Source organism: Drosophila mojavensis, unplaced genomic scaffold, assembly GCF_018153725.1.
Source record: "Drosophila mojavensis isolate 15081-1352.22 unplaced genomic scaffold, ASM1815372v1 contig_36, whole genome shotgun sequence".
NCBI lineage: Eukaryota > Metazoa > Arthropoda > Insecta > Diptera > Drosophilidae > Drosophila > Drosophila mojavensis.
The window spans coordinates 14,718,264-14,740,081 of record NW_025318858.1 but is presented as its reverse complement, the minus strand read 5'-3'; the positions used below and the strand labels follow the sequence as shown (position 1 = coordinate 14,740,081).

Here is a 21,818-nt window from a genome sequence, read left to right as displayed (position 1 = left end):
TTGTCGTTTTAGGTCCCACACAATTTCGCTAATTTATACAAATATACGTGTTCACAATTATTACAATTTTAGTGTTCTTTTTTTTTTTTTAATATTTTATAAATATTAGTTAGTTGCCTTTTGTTTTTGTGATTAGCTTGCTGACTAAATTAAATTTCAATTGCAAATAGGAAATAGTTTTTTTTATTCTTGCTTTTTGTCTAAAATTTGCTTTTTCATTTAATATAGCCATAATTTAAATATATATTCATGTGTGTCTGTGTGAGTGTTTATGAAATTATGAGTAAGTGTGTGTGTGTGTGTTTGTATGCATAAATATTGATAAATGGTTTTTGTTTACATATACATATATATATATGTACATACATATGTTTGTATGTGAAGTATATTACTTTTACATTAAATGTGTAGAAAAATTCGTTAAATTGATTTGCGTATAGTTTTTTTGTTTTTGTTTAACTATTTGTGTTATTTCATTTCATTAGCCACAAATACAAATTATTGGCTTGTCAAATTTGTTTTATGCAGTCATTTATTGTTTAAACATTTAATTTACTACGAGTTGTGCAATGCAGTTTTGCGTTTCATTTACTTTTTTGTTGCTTTTATTATTATTTATGAGTCATTTTTGTTTTCATTTTCAATTTGGCTGCAGTCTAGTGTTTAATTCGATTTATGTTTATTATACATATTGATATACATATAGTATGTTTAAATATATGTTTATATTTTAATATGTATATATATATATATATTTATATAAATCTGTTTAGTGCAAATGCTAAAAATTGTTAGCTTTAGCTCCACAAAAAAAAATTTGTTTAACCACACAGAACGCGCAGTGGCACTCGAACTGTAGCAGCAGCAGCGGCAGCACCAGCTTCAAATTCAAATCCACCACAAGCGCGTAACAATGGCTCCCAAACTGTACGAGAGTTGACTGCATGCACAGCACAATGGCTCCAAAACGTTTCGGGTGTTGCTGCTGCTGCGACTGCTGCTGGTCTCCTGGCTGTTGCTCTGGTTCGGCTCCGTGTGGCGTTGCGCATCCGGCGCTAGGTAACCATCTTGACAAATAAAAGCGCCAATAGTATATTGACAAAGAGCACGAGCAGCATCAGCTGGCGGCGCACAAACCAATCCTGTTGAGAGACAAAAGGAACACTGAGCAGCGGGTACAACTGGCAGTCCTTTCAGCACTCACCTTAACTTGCGGACTAACCAAATACAGCAAGGGATTCGCCCTCAGGCGTTCGTTGACTTCGATCTGGCGACGCACGGCCTCGCGACGTGCCGAGCCCAGGGCGGAGACCTCCTCGCGACTCATCGCCTCCGTGGCGCGCGGCAGCTCCTGGAAGTCGGGCATCGACTTCTTCCGCTGCAGCGTCACATTGATGGGCACCGTCTGCATCGAGGTGGAAAGGAAAATCAATACAATATTAGTTATGCAAGCGTCTTCTATGCGATTCTCAGTTGGTTGCATGCAACACCACCTCAACGGGCGGCTCCACTATCCAGCTTTCGCTGGCCCGTCGCGCCAACAGGGCCGGCGAGAACATCAAGTCCTCCTCATCCTCCTCGGGATACCAGTCCATGCTGACCCCTTTCGCCTCTCAAAGGCTACACAATTCAGCAACAGCCAGCGGCAGTGGCAGAGCTTGCATAAGTCGGGCAATCACTACCGTTCAGTGGCGCCACCTCCAACTTGTAAACGAGTTGAACATGACGCTAGAATTTTTACTAAACACTTATAATGCCGACGACACTTGTGGCCAACTGTGGCCGCTGCCAGCAATGCGCCCCAATGGCCAAAAATAGTCCAACACGCACGGCAGTGAGCCAAAGCCAAAGCAATAACAACAATTCGAAGAAGAAAAGAATCCCCCGCCTTCGCCTCTGTTTCTGATCTTCAAAATTCTTCAGCACTAGAATAATATATATGCGTATATATATATATGTATATATCTATCTATATATATGAAATTTGTTTAACAGTGACACAAGTGTATTTGCCAAGTGGATCTTAGCCACGGCCTCTGGCGGGACCAACGCGTTTTTTGCTACTACCAAAGAGCCAACGAAAATTGTCGCCAGCCAGCGACAATTGAGCAGGGCGACAAATCCAATTCCAATGGGCCACTGCCACCACTTGTGAAGTGTTCATCCACATTCAGCAAGAGAGGAAGATAGATAGAGAGAGAGGGAGAGAGAGAGAGAGAAAGAGCGAAAGAGAGAGAGCGCAAGATCAGCGAGTGGCATTTGCATTCCATTCCGGCCTGCACTCACTTTTCACTAAAAATAGCCGGAGAATGGGCACATGTTCCACTCGGCTCTCACTTAATCTCTCTCTCTCGCTTTCGCTCTCCCTTTCCCACTCTCCTCTCTCTCTCTCTCTCTCTCTCTCTCTCTCTCTTTTATATTGGCAGCTATTCTTGTTTTGAACAGATATATAGCCAACGAATTAAGTTAATTGCACGGATTAACTGAGTTATGAAATATTTGGGAATAGCCAGCCCGGGAATTTCATAGACAGACGCGTGCAGTTTAATGATCCGCATCAAAAGTGCAAATGAACTTAGGTGGGATTTCCAAATGGGTCAGCTAAACATGTGTAAACAAAGCATTTCCCAAAGTGCGCCATAAATATTTAAAGTCAATTTCAATTTCTTTAAGTATTCATCTAACATTGATATTACCTAAACGAATACATGTTTCAATTACTTAGCTCAATTACTTAGTTTGTGCTCTCTCTAACCAACTCTCTCTCTCTTTCTCTGTAGATAGCTCCCTAAAATAATTCCCAACATTCCTAATAGCCTTTTCTTTACACATTTCCATGTGCTTTTCATTTGTGTGTAACAATTTTGATACTTTCTATCTACACATATTCTGATTCTTGATATAACAATTTTTCTGAATCAATTCTATATTAATAATAATTAATAAAAAATTTTTGTACTGGGTTTTACCCAATCAATTTAAAACAAAGTAGCCCATATAAAATAAAAACAAAATATTAATATTTTTATCTTATAAACAATAAATAATCATAGTCTCTATTCGTATATATATTTTCTAATATCAAAGCATTTCTAGTTCTCATTTGTTTCCACCTACAATCTAACAATTTTCACATATATCTTTATCACACATCTTCTGTTTTCGATCGAAATATTTTTGGAACAAATTTTATAACACAAATAATCAATCAATAAGAATTTAATGTAAAGTTTTTGTAGAGATTTTTCTCCATCAATATTATTGTCTCTATACAGTAAAATGTCTACATTTATTCACAGCAAAGTGTCTCATTACAAATTTTGAAATTTGTAATTTTAAGTATTTCTTATAAAAAGTGAAGAATCTTTCTATTCTGTTTTTGGATTGTCTATATATTTATATATTTTTCTCCTATATCAGAATAATCTTTTGAAAAAGAAAATATCTAAAACAATGCCTGAGATATTGACTGACTTCTTTAGGGCATATCTTCTAAGTAGAAACCCCATATTTATATTAACACCCAAATCTACTATCCACATGCAAAATATTCTCTTAATAGTCAGATTATTTAAGTTTTCGATATTTTTCCCTTATTCGCTTTTCCACTTTTCCCCGCCATAGAAGTTTTACCCATTCCTAAACAAAATTTTCATTGACTCACCTTCATTTTCTTGCCACCACCGCCTTTGCCGCCCATGGCCACGCCCACCGGTGTCGCGGGCTTAGCTGGCAGATATAAGCTTTCCGTACGTTTGGGTTGCAAGGGCGAGGGAATGATATCCTGGCCGAGCGTGCGTTGACGCAACAGCACGTCCTCGAAGGGCTGATTGGGCGACGAGAAGAGCGGCTCCGCCGCATTGCTTTGGCTGGGCGCACGCCCACCGCCACTGCCCAAGCTGGGCGTGCCGGCACGCGACAAACGCCCGCCGGCGCCTGAGGGCAGCGAACCATTGCCGGTCATGGACGAGTTCACAGTGGCGCTTGTTGCGCCCGGCACCGGCGTAGTGCCCCGAAATACTGAGCCCGCACGTGGACGCCCATCCGGAGTGCTGGCCCCACCGCCGCCGCCATTGGGCATCGTGTCGGCCAGCCCGGTGCGATCTAGCGAGGCCTGACGGGAGCCGGCAAAGCCGCCGCTCATGCGGCTCGCCGCCCGCGCATAGCGATCGATGGACGAGTCCCGGCTGGGCGGCCTCTTATAGTGGTCAAAGTGATCGATGGACGACTGCTGGCCCATCTGGCCGAGCATGGGTGGCCGCTGGCCGCGCGGCTGCTGCTGCGCCGCGGCCATGGCGGCGGCATTGGCGGCAGCATCCGCCAGCTGCTGCTGATGCTGCTGTTGTTGCTGCTGCTGGGAGGCGCGACGCAACAGGGTGGCACTGTTATGACTAGGCGAGGATTGCAGAGAGGGCTGCTGCTGCTGCTGCTGAAGCTGTTGTTGTTGCTGCTGCTGTTGCTGCTGGTAGAGTCTTTGTTGCTGCTGCTGTTGCTGTAGTTGCTGCTGCTGCATCAATTGCTGTTGGTGCTGCTGCTGCGGCGACATGTTGCTCATGTTGCTGGACGCCACATTGGGATTGCCGGCGCCAAAAGGCGTCTGCTGGTTCAGTTTGACGCCGCCAGGCGGCTGCTGCTGCTGGAACTGATATGCAGGATTCATTTGTGGATTGTTCTGTTGCAATTGCTGCTGCTGTTGCTGCTGTTGCTGCTGTTGCTGCTGCTGCTGCTGCTGTTGATGCTGCTGCTGGTGATACATTTGATTGATGGCGCTGACGACCTGCGCATGGCTGGGCTGCGCTTGGCTCACCATCCCGGAGAGATCCGTCTGCGGCGAGACGGGCAGCTGTTGCGAATACATGGACGAGGGCACCGGGCACTCCGACTCGTGTTGCTGCTGCGACATGCGCCGCTGCTGCTGCTGCATGTTCACATATTGCTGCTGTCGCTGCGCCTGCGTGGCATATGCATCCGAGCCGGAGCCACCGCCACTGCTGGCCGGCGAAAATTGCTGCTGCTGCTGTTGTTGCTGCATGGACGTCGCCGACTTGCCGCCAGCCGACATGCCCAGACTCAAGTCCATATTGTTTTGGCTAGGGGGCGCGCGGTAGCGCTCGCGCTCGCGATAGCGCAGCTTCTCGAAACGCTCCAGCACCGAGGGCTTGAAGTCCGGCGCAAACTCGCGTGCCATGCGCACGGCGTTCTCGCAATCGATGCGTGCCTGCTCGGCAGCGATGTCCGCGTTCTGGGCCTTGGCAGCGGCTGTGGCCATGCGCGAGATGGCCATGTCGGAGCGCTGCATGGCCATTTTGAGGGCACGCTGCGCGGAATTAACGGCGGCCGTGATACGGTCACGGAATTTGCGCGAACGCGCCAGGAACAAATGCTTTTTCTTCTGGCTGCTGATCAATATGTTGTTCTTGTATTTGCCCTCCTCGACGGTGCCATCGCGAAACGTGGTCACGCCATAGCCGTGCTTGCGATTGTTGTACCACTCGCCCTCATATCTGCAATGGACGGGAGGGGGGCAGAGAGAAGAGCTTAGTTAGTTATCTGTGATTGAGTCACATTAAGTTTGTCCACTCACTTGAGTCCGTCGCTGCGCTCGGCAACACCGTGACCACAGCGCTTGTCCTTCTTCCATTCACCCATGTAGGTCTCCACTACCGTGGGATCCAGCTGCTCATCCTCCATGGTAAAACTGGCATTGGATTCTGTGTGCGCAGATCTATGAAGATGAGAATTACATCAGTAAATATCATATATATATAGTTAAATAAATGAATGTACTTTATAATGGAACTAATTATCAGCCTCTACCTCTAAGGTAATTTACATATATAATGGGCAATAAGCATATTGAAGACTGACAGAGCAGGTGGAATAGTCTCTTCGATATTCTTATAAAGATTGTTGAACTCTAAGTTGCTATATAGAGGGTGCTATAAGTAGATTCTAATATCATAGAATACCTTGTATTAAAAATATATATTTGAACTATAATTTCTTTACACGTTCTTTGAAAGACTAAGTTTATATAAGTTCTTGCTCATCGAATATCTTGTTTTCGATATTCTTATAAAGATTATTATAGACAAAATTGATGCTATGACAATATGCCTAGCCCCTTCGAGTTATTCTCATCCGATTATAGAGACGGTCCTTTGAGCATCGTTTTAAGCGGATTTTGTGTGTGTCTATCTTATTAAAAAGATTTTTAAGAGATTAGTTGACGTACGGTGCACTATGGGTAAAAATACCGATAGTGCGGTGGATGATATAACAATATGCCTCGCCCATTACAATATTCCTCTTAAACATCCAATACTTTAGAATTATCCTCGCTATAAATATTATGTACATGTATATATGTACAGTAGAATTCGATTATAACGCCGCTCAAGTCACAAGTCCGTCTTTACACCCGGAAGACGCTTTAACCCTTAAAGTTTGCTAAAAGTTTGTTGGGTCACCCGCCTTTTCGTCGCAATAACCGTACGGACGCTATAAGCATTGTTATAACCGGATTCTAAAGTAATTAAATTAATTATAATAATTAATTCAATTTAGTATATTAATATTAATTATATTAATATTAATTATATTAATTAATGCAATTTAGTATATTAATATTATTTTAATAAGATTTAGTCATCATCATTTCGCACTCACTTCGTTGTCAAGTTGGACTGCTCGGATCCGGTGCTAATCCATGAGGCCGACGACATCGTGGACCTTATGCTGCCGGAGGCGATAGTGCCACGTTTTTCCAAATCTCCAGTGCTGCGCTGCTTACGCATTTTCAGCCCCTGCGAAAATGAAAAACAAAAAAACAATCAATATAATGTGGGAGCTTATTAGGCACCTGTTGACATACCATCAGAAAGCCCTTCTTCGTCTTCTCGGTGAGGCTGTTGCGGCGCACGGGCAGCTTATCCGACTTGGCGGTCAGCACGAAGCCGCCGCGTATCTCCTCGGTCTTCTCGGGCACCTTGATGGCATTGCCGTTCTCGGCGCTGCGCAGGGAGCTCAACGAGGCGTGCAGATTCTTGCGTCGATGATGCGAGGCGAGGCCAAAGGGCGCCGAGGTGCGTATGCCATAGCCGTGCCGCTTGCCCTCCTGCCACTGGCCCTGGTACTTGCCTGCAATACGGAAAGCAAAATAGGCCATTAGATCGCCCCGTTTCTCCACTTCTCTTCTTGCTGCTGGCCAATTCAAATGCAAATGATAAATTCAACCGCAGTGTGTGACCTCATTGGAATGCCTCAAGCAGGCGCAAGTCCTGCCAGAACTCTCGACTGCATCTACTTGGCATGGAATACATTCATTAGCCGGCCGGCCGCCCAGTCGTAGGCTCTCGTATTGCTGGAAGAAACTGGTATTCTATTAATGGCTCCACGTGTCTTGCCCCATTTAAATACCTTACGGAGGGACAAGTTGTTCGCCTTTTTATGTTGTGGCATTCGGAAGGAATGTCGGAAGCAGGTTGGGTTATTTAATTAGTAAATGTTGCTGAGGCTTAGCAACAATGACAATTTATACTTGTTGCCTCCCCCCACCCCAAACAGCAGGGCAAACATTTGCATAGTTAACTCAACCGGATTAAAGGTTACTGCAGCCCGTACACAAGGTGTCCGCAGTTGTTGGCTATTGGGTATTTGCCGAGAGCCCCTAACAATAAAAGTTCTATATTAAGAAAGAGAGGAGAGGGAAAGGGGCACCTAAATACTCGTATATTGCAGTTAGCCAGGCAGCTAAGAGCATTCGGTGAACTTAATCACTTAAACGAATCCCATATATATGTAAAAAGTAAGTGCTTAAAGTAAGGCCAGACTGTTTTCATATCTTGTATAAAATCAACGAAGTAAGTTTCAAGCATTATCAAAAGATTTTCTCTAAACTCTAAATCAAATTAATTTCCAGCTAACAAGTATTTACAATGCCAGAAATAACATTTTTTAAATGAATAAGACTTTTTTTTAAAGATACTTATTACTTTTCAAAATTATTTAATTGGAAATCTTAAACTAAGAAACATTTTAACATAATTCTTTATGATATAGTTAAACTGAAATTTCTTTAAATTTAGATTAACTCTTTTGTTTTATTCTTTCATAAGGAAAAAAGTTGCTGCTGTACGAAAACATTATTGGTACACTGTATATAGTCTAGTATACAAAAGTTTTCTCGCCCTAGTCATTTTTTTAATTTATGGGAATTTCAAATGAGAAGATTAAGTTCCTTTTGTTCCACCTTTTGCTTCAGCTCACTTTTCAATAAAGTTTCAAACGCTTAGAGGCTTTTAAACAATTTAAGCTTAATTAAAACCTCTATAGTTATTTTAATCAACATAAAAGACCAAACTTTGTCCAATTAAAGATCTGTGCTAAAATAACCAGAAGCAAAGTACACTGTTGCTATTATGTTTTCGAACACTTTAGCTCATCAATATAATGAAATAGTTTTTTTATACCCTGAACCCATTGAAAATGGGAAATCAGGGTATAATGGTTTTGTTAAAAGTATGTAACAGACAGAAGGAGGCGTGGCAGACCCCACAAAGTATATATATTCTTGATCAGGGCGACGAGCTAAGTCGATTTGGCCCTGTCCGTCTGTCTGTCCGTCCGTCCGTCCGTCCGTCCGTCCGTATGTATGAACGCGTCGATTTCAGAAGATATAAGAGCTAGAGACTTGAAATTTTTTTTTTATCAAGTTTTTCTTTTTATATCGATAACTACTCCCGATAATTTATTATCGATCAAAAACCTTATCGAAAGCTAGCTGGAATGTACATACATTTGAATATTATGATTATGTTCTGAAAGTTTCATTAAGATTGTACGTCTAGAAATTAAAATATTCAACAAATAAATCCTTATAATGTTGCCCACACTGCAGCGCAGCACAAGCGCAGTCGCTGCTTACTGCGCAGCTAGCAGAGCGCGTTCTAATACGTGGATGTGTATGTACGTGTGCCGAAAAGAAGTGCAGAGTGATTAGAATATCAGATTAGAGGGTTCAGGGTATCTCCTAGTCGAGCAGTCTCGACTAGAGTCTTCTTACTTGTTTTTTTAAATTCAATTAATTGGATAATATTATTTACATCATATTAAACGTGTTTACTTGCTATATATATTTTAATTGTTTAAAAAGAAAAGCGCTGCTGCTGTACGAATACATTATTGGCGCACTGCATCAGATGCAAGCACATGCATTGATGAGCCGCAATTGTGAATAACAACCTCAATACAAGATGAGTGCATCGCATTCGCACACAATGACATTTCGCGAAACAATGTAAACTGCAAATATATTTTAATATTTGCATATCATATATTTAGTATATGCATCACCACAGAAGGCAATGCCTACACATACATATGCACAAGTGTATATAGTAGATGTAGAGCCATATGCTCTGGGCACCCATTGGCGAGCTAACCGAATTTCCCCAGAAAAAACCAACTCATGTTGCAAAAATGTTTCAAAAGAAAAACGTAAAAAGACTAAGGAAAATATGACGTCAGGCTGTGGTCACTCTCAGTATGTGTGTGTGTGTGTCAGTGTGTGTGAAACGGCATTGTGTGTGAGAGATTTTGGTTTACCGGCAAGCCAAGAACAGAATATTCAAAGGGGCTAAACGAATGCACACACACACAGACACTTACATGGACAGGCGCCGAATTATTACAGAAATGTCAAAAAGTAAAATAAAACAATAAATTGATTTCAGCTGCCGCGCTGCTGCTGTTGTATTCTCAAAATACGCGCCGACTAGCAAATAGACGCCGAATGATCTCATGCATCGAGTGAAATTACGTATACGCAGCGTGAACCACTTACCGCCATCTGCGTAGGTCTCGCAACCGGAACCATCCTGATAGCCTTCGTTCCAGGTGCCCTCGTACTTGGCCGTCGACACAGTGCTCTCCCGCACACCGTAGCGCCCCTTGTGCCCGTCCTTTGACCATTCGCCACGGTAGATCTGCCGGCCAATCTGCTCCACGCCCAAACCATGTCGACGACCATTTTGCCACTGACCCTCGTAGTGTGATCCGCTGCAAGCAGAAATAGAATAATATAAGATAGAGTAATTATAATTGGCACATATGTTAAAGAAATGCTTCATTCTATTTCGAATGACTAATGAATGATCAATATTTGAAGTACATAATTGATTACCTTTACACATCCCTAAGTATTTCCTCTAAGTATTTCCTCTAAGTGTTTCTTCTAAGTGTTTCTTCTAAGTATTTCTTTTAAGTATTCCTTCCAAGCATTTCCTCTGAGTATTTCCGTTAAGTGACCCTCTATTTTCTCTAAGTATTTCTTCTATCCAAGAGTTTAATCTGTTTTCCTCTTTTTTCTCTAAATATTTCTTGTGTGTATTTCTTCTAAATATTTTCTCATAGAATTTCTTCTAAGTACTATGTAAGTTCTATATATTTCATCTAAATATTTTCTTTCAATATTTCCTCTAAATATTTCCTCCAAGTATTTCCTGTGTTTTCTTTAAGTATGTTTTGTATTTCATCTAAGTATTCCCTCCAAGAACTATTTTTACCTACGTCTTCCATGTATTCCCTCTAAGTGTTTCTTCTTAGCATTTCGTCTATTTTCTCCAAGTGTTTACTGCAAGTATTTCTTCTAAGCATTTCCTCTGTCTTCAATGCTTAGCTGAACGATCACCCACTTCACTTCACTTCACTTTACTGCACTGCTCGACTGGCCCTCACCAGACCTGGCTGACTGAAGAAATGCTGCAGCTGCTGCCCTTTATATAGGGCGACACTAACTCAAAGCCGAAGTCGCGCTCAACTGTTGAGCCCGACGACAGCTACCTGGTAAGTAAAGATCGTTGCAGTCGAGCTTAAGTGACCAATGGGAGCTCTCTCTGCTGCTACAAGCACTCAAGCTTCGTTTTACTCAAATATAAATACCGAATGAATACTGATGCATACATAGACAACTTAAATGATCTTCGGATGATGATTCTTCGTCGTCTCTTGCTTTTGTCACAGAGAAATAGACTCTGAGATAAACAGGGATGTCTCTCTGTCGACAGAGAGAGATGGACAGATATACAGACTGGCATTGGAACACACATCTACATACACATATAGACAAGCAAAAACACGCAAATTAAATCGGCATATTTCATTACTCAGCTCTCAAAAATATAGACTAAATTTATATGCTAAATAGCTTAGGTACATTAATATTAATAATTATCAGATGTCATAAACCGTTTTTCTCCCGCTCTATAGTTCTCTTAAGTATTAAGACTTCTGCTCAATTATCGCTATTCCATCCATATTCATTTTCATTTATGTATATCAATAGACTAGGCCACTGTCAATTAGGCTAGATCTAGCCGGTAATAGGCTAAACTGCCAACACTTGCTTCTTCCTCTTCCCTGCTTCATTAAATTGCATTTCACATTTCCAGTCTTATTTTAATATGATTTACTTTTTACTGCTTTTAGCAAAGCTCTACAAAGCAAAATTGCTCCACACAAATTAAATAAATAACTTTTTCCAGTTGGGTCAACTTTTCTATGTGCACTTCTTCCTCTTCTCTATCCTTGCCATTCACTCGGCACACATCGAAACAGCGTTGCCACCTAAGCAAACTTTTGCATGCATTAATGACGTCACTGCATGCATAACCAATTTAAAGTTTCTCTTGCACTAAAATTAATGAAGTTGTAAATTCCATTCCGAATATGGCAATTTTATTGTATGCAAAAACTCATTAAAAGTCAGTTAATTACATAAAAACAAACAAAATGTTGTATAGTTACCTGGGCCAAATGTACGATCCGGATACTTCAAAGCCATAATTCCAGGCGCCAGCATACGCGCCCTGATGCTTCGGCCCAGTGCAGACGCCGTGTCCATGGGCCTTGCCCTCGTCCCAGCCGCCGCAGTAAGTGCCGCCGTCCTCAAAGTCAAAGCGGCCGCCGCTCATTGGGGCGCGCTTGATGCCGGCGGCGGCCTGGGCAGCGGCATAGGCGGCCATATCGCCGCCATTTTGTTGCAGCTGCTGTTGCTGTTGTTGTTGCTGTTGCTGTTGGAGCTGTAGCTGTTGTTGTTGCTGTAGCTGTAGTTGTTGTTGCGTTAGTTGATCAGCCTGTTGCATGCTCAATGCTTCTTCCTACAGGATGTGCTTCACTAACTCCTCCTCTTGTTCTTCTTCTTCCTCTGCTATTTTCTACTAATTTCTACTACTAATTGTTGTAGACGCTTTGAGCTTTTTATGCTTTCGTATGTTGCGCATTGATTTACTGCTCAATTGTTGCGGTTGCTGCTGTTGTTGTTGCTGTTGTTGCTTTTGCTTCATTTGCATTGGTTTGTGTTGTTGTATTAAATCTAACTTTTAGTTCGTTTCGCTTAATTTCGTTTTTAGTTAAGTTTTATTTGCTACGTAATTGGGTTTGCTACAGTTGCTGTTGCTTGTTTATTTGTTGACTTCTGCTTAACTTAGAGTTAGTTTAGCTTGGATGCTTTGTAATTAGTTAATTTGCTGATTTTTCACTGAAACGCGAAAGTTGTAACTTTTGGTTGATGTTCTTATTTTGATTTTAACTGCCTTCTCAATTATCGATCAAGTTTCTATCGCTGGCATTTCAGAGTTATCGATCTTTATGCTAATATCGTAGGCCATCATTGGATAAGCTGCAAGGCTGCAAGAACAAGTGAAATACTTTAGTTAGAATTGTTGTGTAAACACATTTTAGATAATTTTCAATAATAATCAATAATTTATATTAAAAAATTATTTTATATTTCTATATTCAAATTATATTATTATATTAATTCAAAATATTTTGTTTATCGAAGCATATTATCGATAGCTTCATTTTCATATGTTTTTTCGCTTGCATTTCATTTAAAAATAAAAAACTGCTCAAACATTTTATATAATTGTTTTTTTCTTTTCTTTTCTTTTTTTTAATATTTTTTATTAATTTTATTTTATATATTTATTTTTATTTTCCATTTATGTAATCAAGTTAATATCCAGCTTGATCTGTATGTAGTTTTCAAGAAAGGAGTTTTTGTAAACATTTATTTATTTCTTTTTGCATTTTTTTGTTTTTCAATTTGATTTATAGCGCGATTTAATTGATTTTTATCTGTCGAAATGTTAATTTTTTTTTTAATTTTTTTTTTTTTGGACACGCGCGCGCCATGAAATGTTTATGTTGTAAATAAAATAAATGGATATGAGAGTACCTCGAATGAAGAGAACAAATGATGATGATGATGTTGGTGATGCTGATGATGTTGAATAATGATGTATCTAGGCTTTTGTTGATGCAGTTGATTAAGATGAAATTGCAATTGAAATTGCCAATTGCTAAGCGATGCTAGCATATAAATGTATGTGTGCTGTGAGTGTGCCTCTGCATTCGTATATGTGTGAGTGTTGCCCGCACTGTTGTTTGTTAATAACAAAAACGATTTTCGTTTCGAGTTTTGCTTGGCACCGAGACTATCGAAATTTATAGCCGCAACACAGCATCATTTTGTATATATAATATAGCCCAGCTATATCTATAGATATATGTATTCATCTCTCTCTCTCTCTGCGTATGTGTGTGTTTATGTGTGTGAGTGTGTATTCGCGTCAAAGGCCAAACGAAAAGAAATTCTCAATGGCGGGCCGTCGCTTTGAGTGGGAGGCAGCTGCAGGTTGCCACGCTCAGCTGTTGCCCGGTGGCAGCCACTCGCTACGGGATCTGCAGATCAGCGAGTCGAGGCACTCGTTTGTTTATTGGCCCGTACGTAGGCACGATGGTAGTAATAATATATTATGAAGATTGCATAGTAGCAGACAAATGCCATGCACAGCACTCGCAGAGTTTTCATTTTACTTGTTTTGCTTTTTTTTTTTTTATTATTTCTTATTTGTGGATCAGATCAAAGTTTTTGATATGTGGTAAATTATATTAGCTGTTGCTGGTTTAGTTTCATTATACACTTTTTTTTTTAGTTTTTTGTTTTTGTTTTTGTAGCTTTGCCAAGTAGTTTTTAGTATTATTATTTTCTTTTTTTTTTCTTTGTTTTACTGCCTCGTAATTATTTATGTTGCTCGGCCAATGGGCTTTTGCTTTCATTAAGAGCTATGTAATCTCTGCGGCTGGGCCATGTGTTAATCATATAAATATACATATAAATATATATATGTTTGTTATAGATTTTTTTTTTTCTGTTTGTCTTGTTGTGATTCATTTCATATATTGAACTAAACTTGTGTAAACAATAGTTTTTAATTATAATTTATTTAGTTTCGCATAGGCGTTCATGTTAATTAGTCAATATCTTAAAATACAACACTTTTCTTTAACAGGTGATTTATATGTTTGATAGACGCTTGAGAACGCGGGCTGTTATGAGTCATGAATTTATTAAATGATCAACACGAAACGAACCGAACCGAACCGAACGGAACCGAGCGGCTTAACGACTTGAGATTGGCATTAGGCGAAGCTTTAATTATTTGTGCATTTCCTTAATATTTCCAACAGATTATCTTAAAGATATACCAAGTATAATTAATGTATCCCAAAAATATATAACGAAAATTCAATTCGAGAGCTTCAATATATCAAATGTATATTTTTATACCCTGAACTAAATGAAAATGTGAAGACAGGGTATATATGATTTAATGAAAATGAACATGCAGCAGAAAACAGGGGACACCCTAGTAGTAGAGACAAAGTCGATATAAACATGTCTGTCGTTAGCTCTTATTATCGATAACAATCGATAATTGTAAAAGAAATAAAGCCTCTTTGCTGGCTTCTCCTATTCGAACAGTCAAGTTGTTTAATATTCATATATTCAAAATATCACATCACATTTATTTAATAGATATTCCCCCTTAATGTGATTCCATTTGCAATAATTTCCCAAAAGAATAAAATTTAAAAGGAATATATCTATTCAATTGCTTAAACAATACCAACTAACAACAATGTCTGTGAGCAGAAGAAGCAGCAAAAACAACTACAGCATGAGCAAACATGAGCAGGAAATGTGCGCTTAACGCACATTGTGTATAGTGGCTAATGCTGTGGCATTGCGATATCATTGGGTTGCTTAAACCAGAGCTCCAGCGGAAATTGTTTATTTGGAAATTCTTCACTCTGTTGCAAATAATTTACTGCTTTATTGTAGCATGAGCGGGAGAGAGAAGAAGACAGAGCAAGAGAGAGAGAGGGAGAGAGGCAAGCAGAGTTGAGACTGAACGGATGCTGTGCATTGGCTTATCACATGGTCTAGTAGAATTCTGTGCTTACGTACACTGGGCGTGGCTGGCATCGAAGAAGGGCCACAACATCCACCTGCTGACAGCAAACAGAAAACAAGTGCGTACATTGCCTATTTTGTTTTGAGAGCCATTGTTTTTAGCAATTCCAGCAATTTTTAATTGATTATAAATAGAAAGTTTACGATTATTTACCAGAAAATACCAATGGCATATGACTTGGCAGAATTGAAATGAAAATGTTTTAAAAACATATACTAAATATATTTTTTTTTACAACTCAATGGGGAAAATTAAAAAATATTATACATATATAAAATTGCAATTTAATATATAAAATAAATGTTTTTAGAAGATGTGAAAGCCTAACATCAACTCAAACTCAAAATCAGATAATATTAATGGGAATATGGTGCAACAATTAACTAAACAGATTTGAGCTGTTAAAAAATATATACAACATAAAAAAAAATTATTATTCATTATTTGAAAAAAATATCCGTTGGAACTCTTACCCAGAAGTTGTACAATATAAATTTCTAGTCTAACAGAAGTTAAGTATTAAATATTTATATTGACAGATAGATACTAATCTAGTAAATAACGATTTATTTCATAATGTATTCCAATACATTTGAATTACTAATTACTTCTGCCACTTTAACAAATATTTTTTGTTATTCCATTCTTCAGAATGCTTTGCATAAATATTATTCATTTTGCAGCATTAATATTAATTTGTATACTTGACATCGATCGATTGAATATGATTGTATAGCAATTGCAGCACTATAATATATTCGAGATAGCTATTCATAAAATGTACCGCAAGCATTTTAGCCACGGTTTTTTTTTATACCCTGAACCCATTGAAAATGGGAAATCAGGGTATAATGGTTTTGTGAAAAAGTATGTAACGGGCAGAAGGAATCATCGCAGACCCCATAAAGTATATATATTCTTGATCAGCGTGACGAGGTGAGTCGATATAATCCTGTTCGTCTGTCCGTCCGTCCGTATAAGCGTATGAGTGCGTCGATCTCAAAGGTTATAAGAGCTAGAGAGCTGCAATTAGGCATGCATACTCGTGTGTACCATACGCAGTACAAGTTTATCATATTCTTTTCGATAATTCATCCATAAATTTTTTTATCGAGAATAATCGAAAAATTGATTGATGATTGATTCTTAGATCTAGAGACTTCAGATTTGTGTATATACAGTTGATCGATACAAAGATTTTGTAATTTACAGATTTTGGATACCACACCCCCTTCATCCCACATTTGTAAAAAACGCATTTTCACCATATGATCAAGCTCTGAAAGTTTCATTAAGATTGTATGTCTACAAAAGAAATTATTCAACAAATAAATTCTCATAATATTGCCCACTCTGCAGCGCAGCTCAAGCGCAGTCGCTGCTAACTGCGCAGTCAGCAGAGCGCGTAATTATACGTGCGTGTGGATGCGTATGTATGCATGTATGCATAAAAGGAGTGCAGAATGAGTAGAATATCAGCTTAGAGGGTTCAGGGTATCACCTAGTCGAGCAGTCTCGACTAGAGAATTCTTACTTGTTTTTTATTTTTTTTTTTTTTTTTTTTTTTGTGTTCTTCGAATCTTTGGCATCTTTGGCTGGCTCTGCTACTCAGTTTATTGTTCTCTTGCGGTTGCCGAGAAAACGAAACGAGACGAAACGAACCGAACCGAAATGAAATAACAAAAAGAAATTCAAATTTCGAATTTGAATTTGAATTCTTCTGAAGCTTTTGTTATTAATAGCAAAATACACACACCGAGCAGAGGAGCAGAAGCGTCAGAAGCCTCAGAGGCGTCAGAGGCTGCCCTGTCTCTGGCTGCCAATGTTATTTTGTTTAAACATTAATGATGATGAAAACAGACGCATTGTACAGTGCATGCGATTGTATTCGCACTCACTGCCGCTCACTCCCCCCTCTTACGCTCTGCTTTCAAAGTGAAGAAATTTTCGGAATTGTAAAATTCGAAGCATAAACAGCAGCAGCAGCAACAGACAACGCGCCAAGTGCTGCAGGCAACATTTTTTCCCTTTCTTCAGAATGGGAGCAATAAATTTCCCAGCTCCAGAAGCAATGCGAAAGGGAAAACTATTTCGAATACGAAATTCAAATACAACAGCATAATTTATGCCAACAGTGCATATTACGTTAGCAATTTCTTGTTTTCCAAAGAACAACAACATCGACATAACTAAATTACTATTAGACTTAGTATATTATAGTACTATACTATATTTTAATTGAAAAGTCAGAATGCAAATAAGTTTGCCTTTTAGGATATATATATATATCTAGATAGAAGCGTGTGAAATTTGTTTTGAATTCAAACATAATTTAAAAGGATTATCGGGCTAATGAATAGAGAATAAGAGAAAAGTGCTTAAAACCTGATAAATTATCAAATTCATTTGACAGCTTTTGGGCCATGAATGAGTATACTGCAATCGATATCGCCCGAAAGTGTACAACAACGTAACGGAAGTTGAGATAATATATGAAAATATATCTTCAATTTATCTTAAACGTTTTCAAAGAAAGTATTTTCAAAAATTATTCTATTATAATATTAATAAATATACGTCAGCATATTTCTAAAGTCCGAGAAAACGTCATATATACACTGAGAGAAAATTTAAATAAATATTGAAGACACAAAAATAGTAAGAATTTACAGAAGATTTTCCTGATGGAAGGAGAGTAGCATTGAATAAACGGTCTAATACAATAATATAAGAAAGTAATAATATATTATACGAAAAATCGATCTTTCAAAGATCTATGCTCACTAAATAAATAAATAACTATGAAAATACGGAACATATATAGTAGATTCACTAACTAAAGTCAACAAACAAGAATTTGAAACTGTGCTACAAATTAATTTATATAAAATATATAAAATACATATATTATACAAATATACTATATATTTTATATATAGTAACTCCTAATTCCTTTTGTTTAACAGAAATATATATTTATATATTTTATGAAACATTTAAAGATTATTTTGTCCTGCTACCTTTGATGCAGTTTAATCCTAAATATAGCATACAAAATCTTCATGTATAAAATTAGCAATTTTTGTCAATATATTTAAATATATATAAAAATATATATAAATAAATAAAGGGCAAGAGAATTTTAAAGAGTTACTATTGAAAATAAAGACCTGCATAACAGAAATGCAAAAGCATTTAAAAGCGAGCCCCAACAATTTAGTTAGTTAGCTCTCTCTCTCTGTGTGTGTGTATGTGTGTTAGCTTTATCACAGAGCTCTTGCGAGCTGGGCTGATAAAAGCATTTACGTATGCGCATTTATTTATAAACAAGCAGCAGCCGCATGTATCATTGTTATTTTAAAAATTGCTGCCTGCCAACGACCAAAGGAAAATAAATAAAATTCGCTTTGGCTAGAGTGAAGAGAAACAACAACAAGAGAAAAACAAATTAAGGAATGAGCAGCAAAAAACAAGTAAGAACGACTGCAGCATACTCATTCACGATCAGATTCACTTTTCGATTTGCCACGCCCCACAAAATGTTTACTTTTATTGCCTACATTAATAGAGGATGTCAAAATTTGAGGGTCTACTTCTTAGCCACGACCTCAATGGGCATTGGTTTCTGAGAAACCGGAAAATGCATATTTCGATTTGCCACGCCCCTAGCGGACGGACAGCAAGACCAACATTTCACAAAAACCAATATGATCATTTCAATTTCATAAATGAGCATAAAAAAGGAGCAAATACTCGTAATATTATTTAACTGCATTATAGGTGCTTTTTGGCAAAGTCTATTAGAATTCTATTTTTTGTAGTTTTTTGTTTTTGCCAAGCAAAAAGTGTCGCTGTCCCTGGTTCGGTCTGTGCAAAATTGAATAATAGTCCCAAGTGACTGACGTCGTTGTCGATGTGTTTGGGGCACGACGCGACTGACAGTCGTCAGTGTCGTCCGTTCTTGAGTGCGTTTTGCATTTTGTTTGTTGTTTTTTTTTTCGTTTCTCATTAAATTTATTTTTTTAATTTTAATTTTTTATTTTTCTTATTCGATTTTTCGGTTTTGCTTGAGTTGCATTTACTTTTTGTTTTAGTTGAGCTACGCGACTGCGTTTCAATCAATCTCCACTGCACTCTCATATACACACACACACACATGCACACACACACTTGCACGCGCACTCACACACACTGCAGCACACTCACACCAGCACACACACACACACTTAAACAGCGACACGCAGCGTTCAGTTTTTGGTATTTTTAGCATATTTTTGTCGAACAACGCGCACTATTCGTTATATTATATGTAGTAGAAGGCAGGCAAACACATTCTCTAAATTGAAATTATTTATAGGTTCACATAAATTAAGTATTAACACCCCAAAAAACGCCAGCCAACTACTGCAGTAGTTACTGCTGTTGTGGCTCGACTGATATCGCTTTCCGAATGAATTAATTGATATTTTAAATATATTTTTATTAAACTTTTGTTTTATCTAACTTTGGTTTTCAATTTGTCAGAGCACAAGTTCGACCGACCCATGGCAACTAAAAATAATACAAGCTCGTTGTATTTTAATTAAGATATGACTTTATACGAAGGTTTGGTTGGTTTTCTTTTCTTTCCTCTTTCATACTTTTTAATTTTCTTTTTTCAATTGCTTTAACATTTTTGTCGTAAATTATCAGCACATATTAATTTGATTTTTTGTTTTCATTTCACAAAAACTTAATTGCAAATTTTTCGATTTTTTTTTTTTTTTAATTTTAACTGACATGAAAACTTATGCCGTTTGCTGCATAAACTTTGATTGTTTTATAACGTATTTAACGCAACAAAATTTTCCACATATACGCACACACACACACATACACATACACACGCACATATGCAAAATCTACACACACGCACAGAATAACTCGGGCAAATCGTTAGAAAAAAAATTTAAGAAAGAAAGAAATTGTGAAAAATTTTTGTGTTTGGCCGCACACACACGTTAAAAATAGCAAAAGGCAAAGGCGTTGATGAAAATGTTGTTGTTGGTTTTATTGTTGTTGCTGTTGTTGTTGTTGAGAAAATCCCGTGCCTTGGAAACGTTTTTAGTTCCAAACGGCGCTGCGCCGAGTCGCTGACAGCTGGCAACGCGTACGCCAGCGAATGGAGATGACAACGACAACAACTTCGACAACGACGACGACGACGACGACGACAACGACGAAGACGACGAACGGAACGCACGAGCGGCAGGCCAACGACTGGCCAACAAGCAACTGGCCAAATGGGAACAGGGAACGAACGAACGAGCGAACGAACGAGCACTGATCTCACTATCTCTCTCTGACTCTCATTCTCTCTCTCTCTCTCTCACTGGGATCGTCGATTGCTCCGATCGGACGTCGCGCAGTAATGACGGCCTATGCCAGTAAAATGTTTGCCTAGGCAAAACGTCCACCGTCCACAGGGCGTATGAGTGATGTGTGCGTTGATGGATGTGCACAATGTTGCGTATACGCCCAGCGGTACACTAACTTTTTGCTCAGCAGGCGGTGAAACGGCGCGACATTTAGCGAAACGCGAACACGTCCAAACGCCAAACGTTCGCAAAGCGAAAAGAAAATGCCAAAACAGCTCTCGCGAGCACAGCGAATTTTTGTTTTTTTCGGGGATCCGCTGAATTCACTCGACGTCGACGTCTACAAAGCGACAAACTGGAAAGCAACACAGGCTACAAAGCGACACAGCGCCAACGAAGAGAGCCAGAGATGTGTTCATTTTTCGTTGCAGCCGCAGCAGCAACAGCCTCAGCCGCTCTCGAACAGCTGTTGCCAATCGTTGGCTACATATTTATGGGCATCAATTCTCAAACATAATATAGACATAATAATATGAATGAATGGCCGGTGGCATTCACCGATCACCCCCTATAGATAGATATTTGTACATATATGTATGTATATCCACTCTGTACACTTTGTTGCTTTGTTTGCCTTGCCAGGTAATTGGCTAAATGACAGCCAGGTAATGTGTGCGCTCTGAGTCATAAAATGAGAAGTCTATGGCCAATGATGGACAGCAAACGGTGGATATTGCCTCAGCTGATAGATGCCAGGGGGGAGAGCTGACTGTTGTGTAAAGTCAAACTAAGTAGCCCATGCAACTAAATGCGTTGCATCTGTTAAGCTTCAAATTTATGCATTTTCATAACTGCTCAAAGGCCAATTATAGCTCTGCTTGTCGCCCTTTCAGCTCGTCACATGTGCCCCACTTGTCTTCCTTTACTATGCTGAAGCCACATGAAAATGTATAATAGAGTGTATATTAGACAATGGCAAATGTTGATAAGGGTTAGAGGAAGAGCTGATCAAAGGGACTTGATTGCATGTCGACAATATGTCTATCTTCTTTATATCGAAATTAAAATACAAGTAAACCATCTGAAACATAAACACTAAAATAATTTTAATATGGATTCATCCTTTAAACAACAACAA

The 21,818-nt window shown here is 38.8% G+C and overlaps 1 protein-coding gene across 5 annotated transcripts in view; it reads right to left on the bottom strand.

Moving 5' to 3' along the window:
• Window positions 1-330: 330 nt before the first annotated feature.
• Window positions 331-21,818, bottom strand: part of LOC6576809 (junctophilin-1) — a 32,466-nt gene continuing 10,978 nt past the window's right edge. For 3 of the 5 annotated variants that reach the window (XM_015165382.3, XM_015165381.3, XM_032729249.2), the window contains exons 2-9: window positions 11,806-12,687; window positions 9,845-10,059; window positions 6,875-7,140; window positions 6,670-6,806; window positions 5,585-5,725; window positions 3,665-5,504; window positions 1,205-1,405; window positions 331-1,142 (exon numbers count right to left, since the gene is read on the bottom strand). In XM_015165382.3, the coding sequence (XP_015020868.1) occupies window positions 1,056-1,142; window positions 1,205-1,405; window positions 3,665-5,504; window positions 5,585-5,725; window positions 6,670-6,806; window positions 6,875-7,140; window positions 9,845-10,059; window positions 11,806-12,143 (3,225 nt within the window). In that variant the 5' untranslated portion in view covers window positions 12,144-12,687 and the 3' untranslated portion in view covers window positions 331-1,055. Of the gene's footprint in view, window positions 1,143-1,204; window positions 1,406-1,493; window positions 2,069-3,664; window positions 5,505-5,584; window positions 5,726-6,669; window positions 6,807-6,874; window positions 7,141-9,844; window positions 10,060-11,805; window positions 12,688-20,856; window positions 20,949-21,818 lie in introns of those variants that run through there. The other 2 variants (XM_002002759.4, XM_015165383.3) reach the window with 2 other exon arrangements.